Source organism: Varanus komodoensis, unplaced genomic scaffold, assembly GCF_004798865.1.
Source record: "Varanus komodoensis strain SLA01 unplaced genomic scaffold, ASM479886v1 scaffold44_3, whole genome shotgun sequence".
Taxonomy (NCBI): Eukaryota; Metazoa; Chordata; class Lepidosauria; order Squamata; family Varanidae; genus Varanus; species Varanus komodoensis.
This window is the reverse complement of record NW_025336010.1, coordinates 2691335-2709026: the sequence shown is the minus strand read 5'-3', so window position 1 is coordinate 2709026 and position 17692 is coordinate 2691335. Positions and strand designations below refer to the sequence as shown.

At 55.6% G+C, this 17692-nt stretch overlaps 1 protein-coding gene across 1 annotated transcript; it reads right to left on the bottom strand.

The window, feature by feature from the left end:
* Positions 1-2826: 2826 nt before the first annotated feature.
* On the bottom strand, positions 2827-13453 carry RTN4R (reticulon 4 receptor). Its single transcript, XM_044444189.1, has 3 exons — positions 13253-13453; positions 10191-10389; positions 2827-4259 (listed from the first exon to the last, which is right to left on the bottom strand). Exons 1-3 carry the CDS (start codon positions 13451-13453, stop codon positions 2827-2829), a joined length of 1833 nt encoding a protein of 610 aa, XP_044300124.1.
* Positions 13454-17692: the final 4239 nt, after the last annotated feature.

Sequence of the window (17692 nt, the reverse complement as noted above, 5' to 3'; positions counted from 1 at the left end):
GCTCCCATGCAGTTTTTGCAGGTTGGCCCTATCAGGCAGTCTGCAAAGCCCCAAGTACTGGCTGTTAAGCTGCCAAGGCCATCCTGGTGGGGTCCCCGGGCTTCTCCATGGGAGATGGTTCGACCCCTTTTCCACGCTTCCAGAAGGAGGGCAGCCGTGCAGTCCCTGAGCGAATCAGACCAAGTTCAGGAGCAGCCACAGCGAGCTCGAGCACGGCGCGCTGCTGGGAAGCGCCGGCAGTTCTGCTCTGATCCGAGTTGGAGGAGAATAATCAAGCACCCCATCCGAGTTCCCCCCACTTCGAACTGCAGCCTCACGGGATTAGCAAGAGCTTATCAAAAAGGACACTTAGAAAGAGAAACATAGAAAAAAGTGAGTCAGAAGGGATCTCCCGGGCCATCTAGCCTGACCCGCAGCCCCAGCCAGCTCCTCTCATGCCACCCCCAGCATGTGGTTCTCCCATCTTTCCTTGAACGCCCGCACTGCTGGGGCCTCCACCACCTGCCCTGTGAGCCCATGCTGTATCCCGAGGAACTGCTTCCTGACATCCAAGCTGAAGCCTGGCTCCTTGAGCTCTGCCCACTGGAACCAGCGCAATGGGGCAAATCAGGCCATGGCCCTCTTTCACGTGGCAACCCCTCACATGCCTAGGAGTCCCTCAGAGGTCCCCTCAGAGTCTCCTCTCCTCCAGTTCCCTCCATCTCATCGCATATGACCTCCCCCAAATCCAGCTACTGCTCTTGCGACCCTGGCGCCCTGCGCTGAACCGAGCTTCCGCTGCTCTGGGTGCAGCCCAGCCAGAAACAACCCACGGCCTCCAGAGCGCGAAGGAGGAGCTTGCACAGCGGCTGCTGCGAGAGCTGCACTCCATCGTGGGCGAGCAGGGAGGCGAGCAGGCCAGGCCCACTCCTGCGGCAGCCGTGCCAGCCTGGCTCTTGCAAATGGGCCACTGCACCCGCCCGTCCAGGGCCCAGAAACAGACCCCGGGCCCGGCGTGGAGGGGCAGGGAGGCAACGCGCTCTCTGGACCCTGCAGGCCTCACTGCCTGCTGGGGAGGCCCATCCCAGCACCCCGGAGGGACACTGACTGACGACTGCACGTCTCTCATGGCTTGAGGTCGTGCAGCTTCCCTTGGGCAACACTGGGACTGGCTGGCAGGGAAAAGGGCGCTGCTGGGAGCCGGCCGGCTCCACCACTGCCCCTGCAGGCCGGGGCAGGTACGGCTGCACACGTTTCCAGCACTCCAGGGGCCCGGACACAGGTGCAGGGGGCCTGTTCGGGCCATTCCCCTCCTGGACAGACCGCTTGGCACCCTCCACCCTGACCTCCACGCCCCGACAGAATCGTCTCTAAGCCAGGATTTTGTTCAATCTGTGTCCATCTGCACCTTTGGGCCCGTACGGACCGCCCTCAAGCCTGCAAGCGGCCTGACCTGGGAAGAGGCATTCTGCTGCAGACTCTGCAGGTCAGAGCAGGAGAGAGCCAGGCTTAGCTGAATCCACTGCAATTCCTTCTGAGTTTTTAGGCAAGGAGAAGGAATAGAGGTGAAGGGGAGGCTTTGCCCCCAGCACACGCAGATTTTGAGAACCTTTGCATTAAAGTCCCACTGCTTTTCCTGTGTCTGCCGAAGGAGTGACCCCTTTCTGATGCAAGCCGAGCGGGGCTTCTGCCCCCTGTGGGGGGTGGCCAGTGGGGTTGGCCCAGTAGTTCCAGGAATGCCCCCTTCCCTGTGCCCCAGGGACGTGCACAGGAGGCGTGTCCTCGCACCAGCAACTTGCTCAGGGAAGGCTTCCACGGGCAGTTGCGCCGAACGCTCAGTCCTTCAACACCTGAGCGGGCAGAGCGCAACCTGCGCAAGTGGCACTTGCAAGAGTCCCTCTCCATCTCCCTCCCTCTCTCCCTCTCTCGTTCTGCGTGTGTGTCATGGCGGGGGGAGCGCAGTGGGCTGCGAGCAGGGGAGCGCTTTGTGGATGCCAGTCAGGGATTGCGTAATCCCGGCCCCCACAGGTTGCTCACTCCTGTCCATCGCTTTGACCGTGCAGCTCAGGTAGCCGCAGCAAAGGCTCCGAGACAAAGGCAAGCTCCCAGGATTGCTTTAGGTGTGGCATGTTTCTGTGTCTCTGAGTGTGTGTGGCTGATGATGACACCATGAGGGGAAAAAGAAAAAAAGAAATCTTTATTTCATATCTTTCTCTTGTTGTACTGGTACACAAGTAAAATAAAATGCATATCTCTGTCTATATATATATTTATATATATATATACTGCAGTCTTGAGTGAATGAAAAGTGAAGCATTCTTTAACAAATGCCCCTCCGTAAACATGGCAGAACGGAAGCAAAGGATGGACCGAGAACACTGGAACCAAGGCAGCGTCAAGGTGCCACCTGGGCAGGTGGGCAGGGCTCGCAGCATCGTTCAGGAATGCCTTCAGGTTGCAAATAATGCTTAAAAACATCTGAAAGGTGTATTTTCTGCACCTTTTATTTTTTATATTTTGTTACTCTTTCATAGGTGAATCTTTTTCTTTTTTTTAACCATCTGCTCTTGTGGGGAAGTGTAGTTCCAAGGACCAAAAAGTAAAATAAAATCCAACACATAGATTTCAGGAGAAACAAACCAATTATGTACAGCTTTTTGTGTTTCTGTTTTGTTTTTATAAAGGCATCCAGTTAACATTGAGTGTAACAAAGTTTTCTCAGCACATAGTTTACTTTCTTCTCCTTTGCAATGTTTTGTGGAGGTGGCTTTATTTTTAAATTTTTATTTTATTTTTATAACCAAACGTCTGGGACTAAAGTATCTCTCCTCATGGAAAATACTTGTTCTAGCAGAACCGAGCCAGGCTCCACACCGAGAGCGGGATCAGCAGGCCCGGGGTCAGTGGGGCCGTGGCGCTTTGCGTGGGCTGGGCAATGCGGCACTGCGACCGGGACTTGTTCTTTCTCGAGCAGCCCTGCCTCTTTTTGGTTGGGACTGTGGAGGGTTCGATGGGGCCTAGGAACTCGGGTTTCAGATTGGTCAGTGGAGGGTCCACTGCACTGGGGAAAGTCCCGAAGGGGGAGTCGTTGATCTGCTTGTTGCTGCTGTTTTTGGAAGAATCCATCTCCACTTGGTACTTGGTTTTGGCCATGTTCTCCTTGTCCTTGAGCGGATTGTTCGGGGAGGCCCGGCTGCTGTGTGAGGAGGGGCCCGCCTTGGCTTTGGCTTCATAAATGAACGATTTATCCATTTCCGGTTGGCAACATTTCCGGGAGCTGTCCTGGGGATTGAGAGGTGGCTCAGCCGTGGCCAATTTGCCAGATCGGGTCTTAGTGCTAAACACACTTGTTCTTATCTGGCTGGAAGGGTCGATACATCCCTCCAGGTCAGAGCTCTGCAGCCGCTTGAGGTCTCTGCCTGCCAGGTGAGCAGGTAAGTGGCACTCCAGCTCCGAAGAAGAGCCTTTGAACTGCTTGAACCAATCCCAGAGCGACCGGGCTTGGCAGTCGCACAGCCACTGGTTGCCGTTCAGGCGGAGATACTGAAGGGACACCAAGGGAGCCATCGTCTCTCCCGAGAGCACCGTTAGGTTGTTATTGAAAAGGTACACGGTCATGACTTTCCCAAGGTCATGGAACGCCCTGTGATGGACCATGCTAACCCGGTTTTGATGCAGGAGGAGCCTGTCCAGGTTAATCAGCCCCCGAAACACGTTTTCTGACAAGCTCTTTATTCTGTTACCATGCAAAAATAGGTAGGTGAGGTTGGCAAGATCCAAGAAGGTGTCGTCCAAGAGGTTCTGCAGGTTGTTATCCTGTAAATAGAGATACTGCAAGGAAAAAAGCCCCCGGAAAAGCCCCGTGGAGAGCTCCAGAAGCCCGCAGCGGTCGAGGTGCAAGGTGTGAAGGTGCACGAGGCCTTGGAAGGTGGAAGGGCTGATGGACCTCAGGTTCATGTTGTCACTGAGGTCCAGTTCCTCCAGCTTGTCAAGCCCGTAGAAGGCCCCAGGTTCAATGAGGCTGATGTTGTTGGAATGGATCCACAGGATGGACATGTTGCGGCAGGACGTGAAGCTGGTCGACTTGATCAGGGCAATTCTGTTGCTGTGCAGGAAGATGCGCTGCGTCTGGACGGGGATCTCAGCCGGGATGGCTCCAAGTCCTTGCTGCTGGCAGCTGATGGTGATCTTGGGCTCGCTGTAACATACGCAAGCCCCGGGGCAAGGCTCCGCCTCCCGCGGGAAGTTCAAGCAAAGCACCAGGATCAGCAGTCTGCTTCCTGAAAGACAGTGGGGGTGGGGCGAGGGGGGAACAGGCGAATTAGATGATTAATGCATTTCTTTTCCAGCAGCTGTGACATCAGTTTGAAATGTGTCTGTGCAAAATGCATTAGCTGCACAATGCTGGGTAAACCAGATTAACATTAAAGGGCTGGAAAGAATAGATACTTGGGGGGGAGGGGGTTGAAGTCGTCTGTCCCCTTTCTCTCATTCAAGTCCGGGCCATAAATTGGTGGGGGCAGAACCTGCTACATAGTTGAAAGCTGTTGGTTCCACCTGCTCTGGACAGGATCCACTCTGAACTTTTAAAAAGTGCCCCAGGAGTAATGCTAGGTAACGATATGGGGTTGCTTCCCCTGGATCTGCAGGGGGTGGGGGAGGCACCCAGTTTCCCTCACAAGATCCAACTGGGCAACATGACATATCCCCAAAAGATTCAAGAGTGGGGAGGGGTCCTGGACATTTGCCAGCAGCAGCGAGGAAAAGCATTGCTTATAGCTCTAGAAGGTAAGCCTTTCCCCAACTGATTACCCTTTGCCCCCCCCTCAAAAAACAAACAAACAAAAAAAAAAAACAATCAAATTGAGTGTGCCTTGCCATTCCACAAACCACAGATGGAGCTGCAAAATAGACACAGAGAAACAGAATGGGTCAGAAGGGGTCTCCTGGGCCATCTAGTCTGACCCCTGGCTCCATAAAACCACAGAATCATAGAACAGTAGAGTTGGAAGGGGCCAAGAAGGCCCTCGGGTCCAACCCCCTGCTGTTGCAGGACACCAGTTTGCGCCGCCCCACTCAGAGGGCTGCCCAGTTTCTTTATAGAATCATTGAATAGTAGAGTTGGAAGGGTCCAGCCGGCTCCGCTCATGACATGCCTACCATGTGCACATCTAGCCAAAATGGGAGAGAGGCCTTCAACGCAGAACTACTGCGGCAGACAAACTGGTGTTTCCACCCTGCCGCAGCCGGAGTGGTTTTCTTCTTGGCCCAAGTGAGCGCAATCTTAGCTCCCTGTCCAGTTTGCTCAGCCTTGTGCCCTTGCCTTAACGAACCCGATGCTCCAAACCTGGCCATCAAGTACTGCTTTGCATGCAAGTAGAGCAAGGCATTCGAATGCACGGAGACCCTCCCAGCCGGTCAAGGGAGGAGCCCAGCTTCCCTTCCTTCGCTTTGCCCGGGGAACCCGGTAGGCTGCACTTCCCCACATGATGGGCTGGCTCCTGGTTAGGTCTTGCAGTGAAGAGGCACACCTGGAATTCCTGGTGACTCTCCCAGATCTCCCAGGGGATTGGCTGTGATGACTGGAAGTACTGAGTGGATAAAGATGTACAACTTGGTGTGGAAATTTAGCACTAGGTCCCTTGCACTCTTTATTCACTTTTTTGTTTGAGTCATTCATACGCCCACCTTCCTACCCCGCAAAAGCTGCTCTGGGCCATGCTATCACCCCAAATTTAAACTAAAAGCTTCTAAAATAAAATCATGCAACACAAATTTATTTATTTAGTAAGCTTCTATGCCGCCCCATTTGCCGAAGACTTGGGGTGGCTCACAACAATAAATAAATACATATTAAACATATAAAAACAATATAATTGGAGATGTCCTGACCGAAGATATAAAATCAATAAATAAAGCTAACAAATAAAATGATGTTTAAATAAAAAGGTCTTGGCCTGGCGCCGAAAAGCAAATTAGTTATAGGTAATAACCAGCACCTTGAATTGAGCTCGGACTTCGATGGGGAGCCAGTGAAGCTGGTAGAGGACTGGGGTTATGTGAGAATAATGCCCAGTCCCCATCAGCAACCTGGCTGCTCTGTTTTGCACCATCTGAATTATCCGGACTGTCTTCAGGGGCAGCCCCAAGTAGAGCCGTTACAGAAATCCAACCGGGAAGTAACCAATGCATGTGTCACTGTCAGGCAGTCTTCCTTCAGGTAGGGGTGCAGCTGATACATTAGCCGAAGCTGAAGGAAGCGCTCCTCGCCACCGCAGTCACTTGAGCTTCCAAGGTCAGCTTCGGGTCGAGGAGCACCCCCAAGCTGCGGACCCTGTCCTTCAGAGGGAGTCCAACCCCATCCAGGACCAGGTCCAGGCCACCTACCCAGGAGCTCAATCCACCCACCAGCAGGACCTCCGTCTTGTCTGGATTAAGTTTCAGTTTATTGGCCCTCATCCAGCCTATTACCTCGGCCAGGCACCAGTTCAGTACAGCCACTGCCTCACCTGGATCGGTTGAAAAAGAGAGGTAGAGCTGGGTATCATTCCGCAGCCCACACCTCCTGATGACCTCTCCCAGCGATTTCTTGTAGATCTTGAATAGCAAGGGGGACAGGATGGAACCCTGCGGAACTCCATGGCATAACTGCCATGGCGCAGAGCCATAGTCCCCCAGCACCACCTTCTGGAATCGGCCATTGAGATAGGAGCGGAACCTCTGCCAAGCAGTGCCTCCGACCCCAATCCCGCTAGCCTATCCAGAAGGATACCATGGTCGATGGTATCGAAAGCCGCTGAGAGGTCCAGGAGAACCAACAGGGACACACTCCCCCTGTCTTTCTCCCTGCACAGGTCATCATACAGGGCGACCATGGCAGATTCAGTACCATACCTGGGTCAGAAGCCGGACTGACATGGGTCCAGATAATCAGTTTCATCCAAGAGTGCCTGGAGTTGTCCTGCCACCACCTGCTCCAACACCTTGCCCAAAAATGGCCACTGGTCTATCATTGGTGGCCACCTCTGGATCCAGGGATGCCTTCTTCAGGACCGGCCGGACTACCACCTCCTTTAAAGGGGCAGGTACCCTGCCCTCCCTCAGAGAGGCGTTGACCACCTCCAGGGTCCAGGTCCCTATCCCGTGCTTGGCGCTGTTAATTAGCCAAGATGGGCAAGGGTCCAATAGGCTAGTGGTGGGACATACTTGTCCAAGCACCTTGTCCACATCATCAGGCCACAGTAACTGAAACTCATCCATCAATTTTGGACAGGACGGCGACATTGGTATCTCCCCAGAAGCATCTGGGTCACTAGTGGAGTCCAGCTCATGACAAATCTGAGTGATTTTCTCCCTAAAATGCTTGGCAAAGTCATCACAGCGGGCCTTCGAGGGTGGAACCGGATCTTTCTTAGGGCCAGGATGAACCAGCCCTTGTACCACCCGAAAAAGCTCTGCCAGACGGCATTGTGAGGAGGCAATGGAAGCGGAGAAGTATTTCTTTTTTGCCGCCCTCACCGCCACAGCATAGGCCCGATAATGGGCTCTCAAGTGTGTTCAGTCAGATTCACCCCATGATCTCCTCCACCTACGCTCTAGCTGTCTCCCAACCTGCTTCATTGCCCGCAATTCAGGTGTATACCAAGGGGAAGAGTGGGCTCTGCCCGGTGAGAGAGGATGCTTGGGAGCGATCGTGTCAATAGCCCTGGTCATTTCCCCATTCCATAGTTCGACCAGAGCCTTGACAGGAGCACCTGTCAGAACAAATATTGAACACACAATTAAAATCACAACTGAGAGAGCCATTTTGGCTAATCAGGCAAGACAGCAACCTGGTAAATTAATAAGCAAGCAACAGCAGTGCGCAAAACCACAACCAGGCCAACAGACCGTCCTGCACAGCAAGGCCTGCCTGAGTCGAAATGCCTGTGCTCAGCAGCGAAGGACAACAGGCCGGGAGCCAAACTCCCCTCCAGCAGGTGGTGCAGCCTGGGGGTGGCCCCCAAGAAGGCCCCAGCTGCGGCAAGACCCCCAACATCACAAAAACTGGGCTGATTGGCTTGCTTATCTGGGCGACTGCCCAGAAGCCTGGCCCCGAGCCACTTGGTGCTGCTTGGGCTAGCACCGGCCATTTGGTTTGCGTCCAGAAGCACTTTCCGTTTCTGGGCATAAGTTGCTGGCTCTAATAAGGTTGGGGACAGTGTCCCTGAAGAACATGCACCTAGCGGAAGCTGGAGGACTCTGGCACAGCTCACCCACTCGAAAGCCAAAAGTGAGGCGGGCGGGGGGAGGGGGGGCAGATTTTTTGCTGAAGTGAGCCACCTTTGCATTTGTGAGGAACAGCGGGATGGGGACGGGTTAAGGCAGAAAATATGGTGTGAAATACAGCAGCAATTTACATAAAATATAGCCACAATGAGTGCAACTTGTGCAAAACTCTGCCGCAATTTGTGCAAATTGCAGCCATCTTTCACACAAATTCAGCCATATGTTATGCAAATTGAAGCCATACCTTATGCAAATTTCTCCATCTTTAAAAATGCCCAAATCGCGGTCAACTTTAGAAGTGGAAGATCACATAGAAACATACGAGGAAAACACAGCAAGTCAGAAGAGGCCTCTCGGGCCATCTAGTCTGACTCTGGGCTCCCGCCGGCTCCGCTCACGACATGCCCACCATGTGGATGTCCAGCCTGTCCCTGGTGCGGCCTCACCGATGGGGCCTCAACGACCTCCCGTGGAAGCCCATTCCACCCCTCGGGGTCCTGACTGTCAGGAAGTGCTTCCTGCCGTCCAAACGAAACCTTGGCTCCCTGAGCTTTGCTCCGTTGGAGCGCGTTCTGCCTTCCTCTGCAGGGGAGAACAGGTCTCTACCCATCTCCATGTGACATCCTCTCACATACCTGTATGTTGCCAACAGATCCCCTCTGAGTCTCCTCTTCTCCAGGCTGAAGAGACCCAGTTCCCTCAGTCTCACCTCATACGGCATCCCCTGCAAACCGGCCACCAACCTTGTGGCCCTACACTGCACTGACTCCAACCTGGCTATATCCTTTCTGTAATGAGGGGCCCAAAACTGAGCACAATACTCAAGTTGCGGGCGCACCAGAGTCGTACAGAGTGGCAGTAAAACCTCTCTCGATCTAGAAGCCACACTTCTGGCTATGCAACCAAGGGTGGCACTCGCCCTCTTGACCACCGCATCACACGGCTGACTCTTGTCTAGCCTGCAGTCAACCAGCACCCCGAGGTCCCTTTCACAAGTGCTGCTCTCCAGCCACTTGTCCCCTAACCTGTACTTATGACACCTATTCCTATGGCCCAAGCGCAAGACCTTGCACTTATCCACATTGAACGCCACCCTGTTGTCTCCTGCCCACTTCCATAGTCTGTCCTTCCGGCTCGGGGCAGCCTTGAGCCTGGCCTTCCAGCCCACAGGCATCACACAAGCGCCCGCACCGCCCTGGCTCCCAACCCGTCATGCGGAGCAGTTGCAAGAAGGGCTGCATCGAAGAATCTTGTAGCCTGCTATGAAGGATAGGACAAAGCTGGTTATAAATCTCAATCAATAAATTATCATCATTCCCTCTGTCAATACTATAGATATGGCTTGAATGTTTTATCGGGGCAATGAGAACGATATCAAGGGAACGATAACAGAGAGGAAGATTCTCTCTTTCATGTAATCAAAAGCTGGAAATCTCAGCCAGAGCTACATTCTTGTCATCATAACTCACTCGTTGCAGTTAATAAAGCTGCAAATCCAAGATAGACAAGATAGCTCCCTTCGAGGTCTCAGGGGAAAAGCAACACCTGCCTGGGACACTGGGCTGATCTGTCCCTGCTACGTTATTAGCTCTGCACAGCGCTGCTGGCATCGGGGCGGGGACGTCCCCCGGCACATCACAGCCACTGCGTGGAAGGAAGAAGGCAGCCGACGGACGGACGTGCACCACGTCCCCGCTGGGAACCTGCCTCATGGGAGATGCCCCCTGGGGAATTAAGGCGAGGCACAATTGCTGCCCAGGCGGGAGGGGCAAGTGAGAGGATGCCGCGAGGGATACCCAGAGGGAGAGAGGCGAGTGCAAGGGAGGGGGAAGGACGCGTGCCGTTCGGTGGACTGCGCCACGGACCACGGGTGGCGTGGGAGAGGAAGTGGCGGGCTCCACCACTTTCTCTGGGGCACGGAAGGAGGGCAGCCAGCTGCGCACTGTGCTGGGAGTCCGCGTGGTGTCGGGTCTCCCAGTTCAGTGTGCCGTTTTCCTCGACTGAGACGAAGGCCAGCTGGACACGATCGGACGGGTGCAAAGGGGAAGGGCAGAAGTGCCCCCCTCCATCTGGGGTCCCGTTTGGGAGCGGCTGATGCAGGGCAAGGCGGCTTTCATGGACTTCCGGCATCTCAGCCTCGTTCTGCAGAGGCGACCCAGAGCGACATGGGGACAGCGCAGCGCTCACGCCACGGCAGCCGGGCCTCCCGAAGCCCCCATTTCCCTTGGTCCTGCAGCACGGCTGGCCAATCCACTCCCCCTCCTGGACCCTGCAAAAGGTATTGCACAGAAGTAGGGTCCTACCTTCAAGGGGAAGCGTGCAGAGAAGATCCACCTTCTGCTGAAGCAAACTAAGGAGCTGAAAAATACGGTGCTACACAGATGGACAGCCGGCATTGAGATAAGGAGCCCACGAGGCCCTAGCCCCACCTGTCAAACAAGAACTTGAGGCTCTCCCCCTCTCCTGCCCATCCCACTCTTTTGGGCAAGAGATCATGGGGGACACCTCCCTCTGGTACAATTTCCACAGCCTGCTCCTTTCCATCACTAGTATACTATACTTCTCACTAGTCAGGCCTCACCTGGAATACTGTGTCCAGTTCTGGGCACCAAGATTTAAGAAAGATGCAGAAAAATTAGAAAGGGTCCAGCAGAGGGCAACAAAAATGATCTGGGGTTTGGAAACACTGCCCTGTGAGGAAGGGCTGAGAGAACTGGGCTCATTCAGCCTTAAGAAGAGAAGACTGAGGGGGGACATGGTATCCCTCTAGAAGTACCTCAAAGGTTGTCACAAAGAGGAAGGTCAAGATCTCTTCCAGCTGATGCCAGAGTGGAGGACACGGAATGATAAATTCAAGTTGTGACAACCCAGTTTCAGGCTGGACATCAGGAAAAGCTTCCTCTCTGTCAGAGCAATATGACAGTGGGACCAGCTGCCTGGAGAGGTGGTGGCTCTCCCACATTGGAGACATTCCAGGTGAAACTGGGCAGCCACCTGAGTGGGGTGGTGTCACGTGGTGCCCTGCAGCAGCAGGGGGTTGGACCCAATGGCCTTCTTGTCCCCTTCCAACTCTACTATTCTGTGATTCTATGATCATCCTCAGCCAGCAGTCCCGCACATCTGGATCAAGGGTGCGAGGAACCTGTTTTGGGGCTGGGAATCCATACACTTCCCTCAACTCCAGTTCAGGCTGCAGTTGCTCCTGGTCGGCACCCCTAGTGTCCGTGCACCTGGCCAGGAACAGATCCCCTGGCAAGCACCACCCAGGCACCCCCCCCCCCCCCCCCCCCCCCCCAGGCCGCTGCTCCTTTTGTGCTTCTGCATCTGGCGCAGAGGAAGATGGCTGATCATGCAGCCTTTACTCCTGGGTTCCCTCTTGGCTCTGCTCACTTTCCCAGACTGGGCCGAGCATAAGAGGAAGTCTGCAAGAGCTAGGGGAGCAGTTTCTGTGGATCCCCAAAGGCATCCCCACATCTGGGGGACACCAGGCTGGGGAAGGCTCTTCTTGTAAATCTTTAACTCAAAGAACGAATTCCAGGACAGTCCAGGGCAAACTCCTGGGGAGTCTGTGGACAATGCAGAGGCAGGACATGATAAAGTTCCTGCACATTTTAGGAGTGGGCCTTGGGCAAGAAGCTTTGCCACACAGGGATGCCACAAGCATGTTCTTATTTCCATCCCCAAAGATTTTGAGGTATGGAATTAAAACGACACCCACGGGAAGGACCAATGTTCCCTCCTCTAGCCAGTACGGGCAACCCCTGGCATCCGGCCTCAAGATGCTTAGCCACACCCCCCCTCCGGTCTGATCAGCCGCCCGGGGCCCCTCGCAGCCGTCCTCGCATCTCCTTTCATGCAAGGCCTTCTCCTCTCACAGGTTCCCTCTTCCCCATGCCAGTCACTAGGACCCGGAAGGGGCTTTAGGCTCGAAGGCCCTCCGTCAAGGCGAAGGCGCAGCCATGTGAACTCTGCACCACGAAGCCCTCCGTTCTCTCGCTGGGCTCGGCGCCTGAGTGGAGCACTGCTTCTCCTGAGCCTCCATCAGAGCTGGCATCATCCTCCACCAAAGCAGCCATGCTTCCCCTTTGCCATCTCCAAAGTGTTGGATGACTCAGAGAACTGGGAAGCAATTAGAGTGGGTCCATTATCTGCCTTCTTGGTGGTCCCAGTGCGATCACATTGTCAGACACGGCAATTAGCAGGGAAAGGCTCGAGAGACCACTAATAGACGCTCCGCAAATTTTTTAAGAGGTCCAAGCAAAATGCAATTTTCTGCAGTTTGCCAAGGCCCGGGCCTTCCCGCGTAGCTTGCCTCTTGATTCTATTGATTTGGAAATAGGATAATGCAGCTTCCCCTTCAGAGCAGGCTCAATAATCGTCAGAACCCTCTGCTGCCTGGACGCAGGGGCTCCGCCGCTCCAAGCCTTTTGCTGAGTCAAGCAGCATCCTCTTGTCTTTGTCTCTGCGGGGAGTGATAAAAGGCAATCCATTCCTCTTTGAAATGCTGGCAGCCTGCAGTTCTCTACTTTACCTCCGAGGCCGTGGGGAATTGGATGCCAGGCGTTGCTGTGCGGAGAGTTCGATGCTGGGGAGACCCTGGCGGCGATCCTGAGCCACGTCTGCGCGGGCCTGCCTGACCCCAGCCCTCCTCCTCGGCTTCTGCCTCTGATACCCGAGCACAAGCCCGCCCTCAACCAGCGCGCACCATGTGTCCATGCTCCATGTGCTGGCTTTGCTCAAGGGCCCCTGCTCGCAGCCACACATTTGGTGCGTCCATAACGTGGAGGGCGCTTTTTCTAAAAAAGGATTTGCATGGAAATTCATAAGCTTCTTCGTGCCTGTTTCTCTTAAGAACATGATTTTTGCCTAACACGCATTTCCAAGAAAGCTCCTGAGATAAAGGCCTCCCGTCCCACCCAGCTCACCTTGCTACAGGAAGGAGAGGGTGGGTGGTGGGGCGGGAAGGGACGGGACGAGACCCTGCTGCGCAAGCCGTTTCACGCACGAGCTCAGCCTGCTGCCAGCTGGGGCCAGACGCACAGTGCGGCGTGACCCACGGGCCCCGCTCTCGGCCTCTTGGTTCCTCTGGCCGCAGGCAAGGGTGACGTGCCAGGAGCTGCCGCAGTTTGATCGGCAGGTTCGGGCACCGGGCCGACCCGGGCTGCTTCCAGCTCGTGGCATCAGGGCCCGCTGGCCAGAGCGCCATCCTGGGGCCGTGGGTCCCTCCTGTGGCTGCATCCAGAACCTGCCTGCTTCCCAGCACCAACCGCTGCAGGGGGGACAGGGGTTCCTTTGCCACTGGGGCACCTTCTCCACCTCAGCTTTCATTCGGAGATGTAGAGGAGCTCCTCATGGGACTCTGTGAAGGTGGACCTCTCCTGGGTGGAGCTCAGCCACATGGATAGCTCCCAGGAAGCCCAAAAGGAAAGCTGCAATGGCTGATGAGCCCCACTGCCCCGGGGATGCCAGACTCCTGGCCGCTGGCTTTGAGCCACTCATTCGCCTGCCTGGGTGCCAATAAGATGCCACCTGCATCCACGACTCCTGGCCCACCCAGAGCAGAGGGCCTCGCCCCCTGGGCAGGGCTTGCGCAGGCTGTTTTGGGGGCCCTCGCTGGGTGCAGCCGACACGAACCCCAGGCCAGCCTCCCCCCGCCCAGCCTGTGGGAGGCTGGGCTCTTCCGGCCTTCCTGGTGTGCGGATGAGCTCCTGCTTGGCCCAGAGCAGGCGGCACCCTGGCCGCTCCGGCTTGCTTGGCTGCTGTTGCTCGTTGGGAGCCGGTGCAGATGTAGCTTGCGTGGCCACCCCGGAGGCAGGAGGACATGCTGTGGCCAGGGTGGGGCGAGTGAGAGCCACGTCTGCCCAAGAGGGACGGGCACGTGCCCTTCTTCCCCGCCTCTCCTGCCCAATGCTGCAACCTGCCTTCACCCTGTGCCTGCTGGAGGGGCCGGCCTGAGATCAAAGCCCTGGCAAGGAGACGGCCTCGGAGACCACGCGTGCCATGGCAGGTGGAAGGGCCCCAGCTCCCCCGGGTTTGGCAGCCGGAGCAATGGGGCTGTGGAGGAAAGTGCAGTCGCTGGGGACTCCAGAGGTTGGTCTGCTTCAGACCCGCTCGGCCTCTGCGGCTCCGCAGCCAGCAGAAATGGTCGAGGAAGGAGCAGGAGGCACGTCAGCACCGCCGGTTTCCACTGCAGTCAGTCTGACAGGCAGCCTTCGGGAAGCTGCGCCGTGAGCCCTGAGAGTTGGGACCCCAGATGGCTCCCCTGATGCCGTTTGCTGCCATGCTGCACGCCCAGTCTGGCTTCCCAGAACAGAAATGCCTCCCTAGGGCAGGCCTCTTGGGAGGACCATTACCGTGTCGTGAGCGGGGCCGGCTGGGGCTGGGGCTGGGGCTGGGGCTGGGGCCGGGGCCGGGGCCGGGGCCGGACTGGAGGGCCCGGGAGGCCCCTCCCGACTCGCTCTGTCCCGGTGTTTCCAGCCTGCCCTGGGGCAGGGCCTGCGGAGCTCGGCGCCTCTGCCTGCGTGTCGCTGACAGCCACGCTTTGCGCGGATCCGAGCACATGAGTGTCAGCCTGGTGTGTAAATTCCTTATTGATTAACTCCCACATCAGGCATGGCACCTTTTTTTCCAAGGGTCAATGCAGGTTAACTGATTGTCCTCCCACATTTACTCTTTCCAGGAGACCTTCTGGATGAGAGCGGCAGTGAGAACCGGACTCACTGGGTTCCCCAGACAGGAGAAGTGTGCATTTTCTGAAGTGTGAATCCAAATACTAACCTTTCTCTGTTGACTAAAGGATAAAAATGTGCATTTTTCAAAGTATACATTTTAAAGTGCGTATATTTCTATTTAGCACATTTTAGGAACGCAACTGCAGGCTCGGGTCGTACCGGGGCCTTGCCTCAGAAATCTCCTCACGTGAAGGCTTATGCGTGGGATAAGCTCTGCCACGTATTGCACCGAAACAAAGTTTTCGCGCACCCCCGGAGGAGCTGCGCTGTGCGCTTTGTGCCCCCCTGCGTGGAAACCCCCACCCTGTCCACTGACGGCTTTACCGTCTCCCGGCTTCCGATCACCCGGAGCCTGTCTGGGTGGCACGTGGCCTCTACCCCCCCTCTTCTTGACAGCCAGGGACGCGGGCGCAGAGAAACGGTGAATGGCTGGGTCTCTCGGCCCCAGTATTGCTGAGACCGCACTAGTTCTGTTCCATGCAAGTTTTGAATTTTTGGAAAGAAATACATTTTATTTATTTAGGTCATATTTAAATAACTACACTGTTATGCAAATTACACATGCATTTTGAGCTCAGTTTAAAGACGTACACATTTCTCAAGTGCTCTCCATTGTGGTTTGCTGCACATTTCGGTGCACATTTTCCCTCCAACAGAGTTGCGTCATCAAGCTCAGAAACCGGCGCATTCAGGGAAGCGAGTCACAAATTAATTTAGGAGCTGCTAAATTCACATGAAAGCCTTGCCATGACGAGGTCCACCCTGTCCCTTAGGGCACCCACCATAGCGCAGGCAGCAGGTCCGAGATTCTGCACCGAAAGGAGGGAAGGGGGGCAGGGAGCCAAGCACTGCTCAAGGAAGCGTCTTTTCAGAAAATGGGTGCGCCCCGACTCTGCCCGGGGCTCCAATGCCCCACCACCCAGCCAGGTATCCTCCTCATCACGTTCACGGTTGTCCCCTGGATAGCAAGAGGCACCTTCTTCTGGGGCCACAAGGGCCTTCCACAGTCTTGCCCTTTCCAGAGGACGGCCTCCTTCCCCGGAGGATTTGCGGCTTAGTTCCATCACCCCGCTACCCTGGTTGCTGCAAGGGCACATGGTGGGCGGGCGGGAACTCCTGTTTTGTGTGGCACACACAGTCCCCCGTGACCAAGGCTGTAAAGCATCCCACCAGTTAAATATATTCCCCAACTGATCAACAGCAATAACAGTTGCACAGTAGCTTAATCGTGTGAACTTTAATAAACCCCTTTGATTCAATGCGCACTGAAGATTTAATGCTGCAACAGGTTGCCTCGAATCACAGCTGCAGCGATGAAAAATGTGTCCACACAATCTGAGCGGAGCAGCCAGCCAGACGGGTGATGGAGCACCAGGGAAGGCACTCTCAGCCGGGCTGACTGGACATCTCCATTTGGGGGGAGGAGGCGGGGTGGGGATAATTAGGTTAATTGCTTATTTGCATATGGAGGCAGCAGGAGCAGTCAAGAACTCACCAGGACATGGGGGGTGACACCAGCTTGGGGAAAGGGAGGGAAAGAACTGCACATGGGCAGAATTTAGGAAGGCTGTTGTTCTGGCATGCGGTGCAATCCAGCAGGTATGTCAAGGGAAGAGAGATCTCATGACGGCAACGTGGAGGCATGTGTGTGACACGCAAGCACGTTCTGCACCAGACACCAAGACCCGGTGGTCCGACGGAGCTGCAACCAGCCATAATCAGCCAGCCAGCCCGCCCACGGAAAGAGTGCAGCCTACCTGTGCAGCACGCCTGCCAGTACGAAACGCAGGGGCTCAGAATGCTTGCACCCAACACAAGTAAGGCGGACCGACAGAGTGATCCTGTGAGCCCTCGGCAAGGTCGAGGGGGCCAAAGGATGGTTTCCATGCTCAGAGCACCCTCTCCCCACAGCTGGTGTGGGAAGACCCAAGCCAGCTGCTTCGCCAAAGCCGTAAGGCCAGCTGCCACTGCACCTTCTGCTCACAAATTCCACGGTTTAGGCCCTGGGTAGAGCACGCTTCTCCCCCTCCATCCTGATTTTTCATTGACCTACTTCCTTGGCCGGGTCTTGGTTCTTCTCCCTCTCCACATTCTCTGCTCTACTCATCATTTTCCACGCAGGTTACAGGCATCGCACTCTTCAACCATACGGCACCCTTCGTGAGGTAGCCACCAGACCTGTTCACTGGATTTCTTTCAGGCGGGATTAGCTCGGCAGGCTTCCTTTTCCTAATGACGCAGCTAAAAAATTTGCCCTCCCCACAGCGGCCACCGGCTGGCTCACCAAGCTGCCCAGCTCAGCTCCAAGGCCCTTTTGCGGGGCAGCGACAGCCATCCCGCCCTTGCCACGGCCGGGCCCGGGAGCGGCGCGCTTGGGCCAAAACCATTATCTGGACCCATTTCAGTCCGGCTTCAGACCCGGGTACAGTACTGAATCTGCCTTGGTCGCCCTGTACGATGACCTGTGCAAGGAGAGGGACAGGGGGAGTGTGTCCCTGTTAGTTCTCCTGGACCTCTCAGCGGCTTTCGATACCATCGACCATGGTATCCTTCTGGATAGGCTGGCGGGACTGGGAGTTGGAGGCACCGCGTGGCGGTGGTTCTGCTCCTATCTCAACGGCAGATTTCAGAAGGTGGTGCTGGGGGACTATGGCTCTGTGCCATGGCAGTTATGCCATGGAGTTCTGCAGGGGTCCATTTTGTCCCCTTTGCTG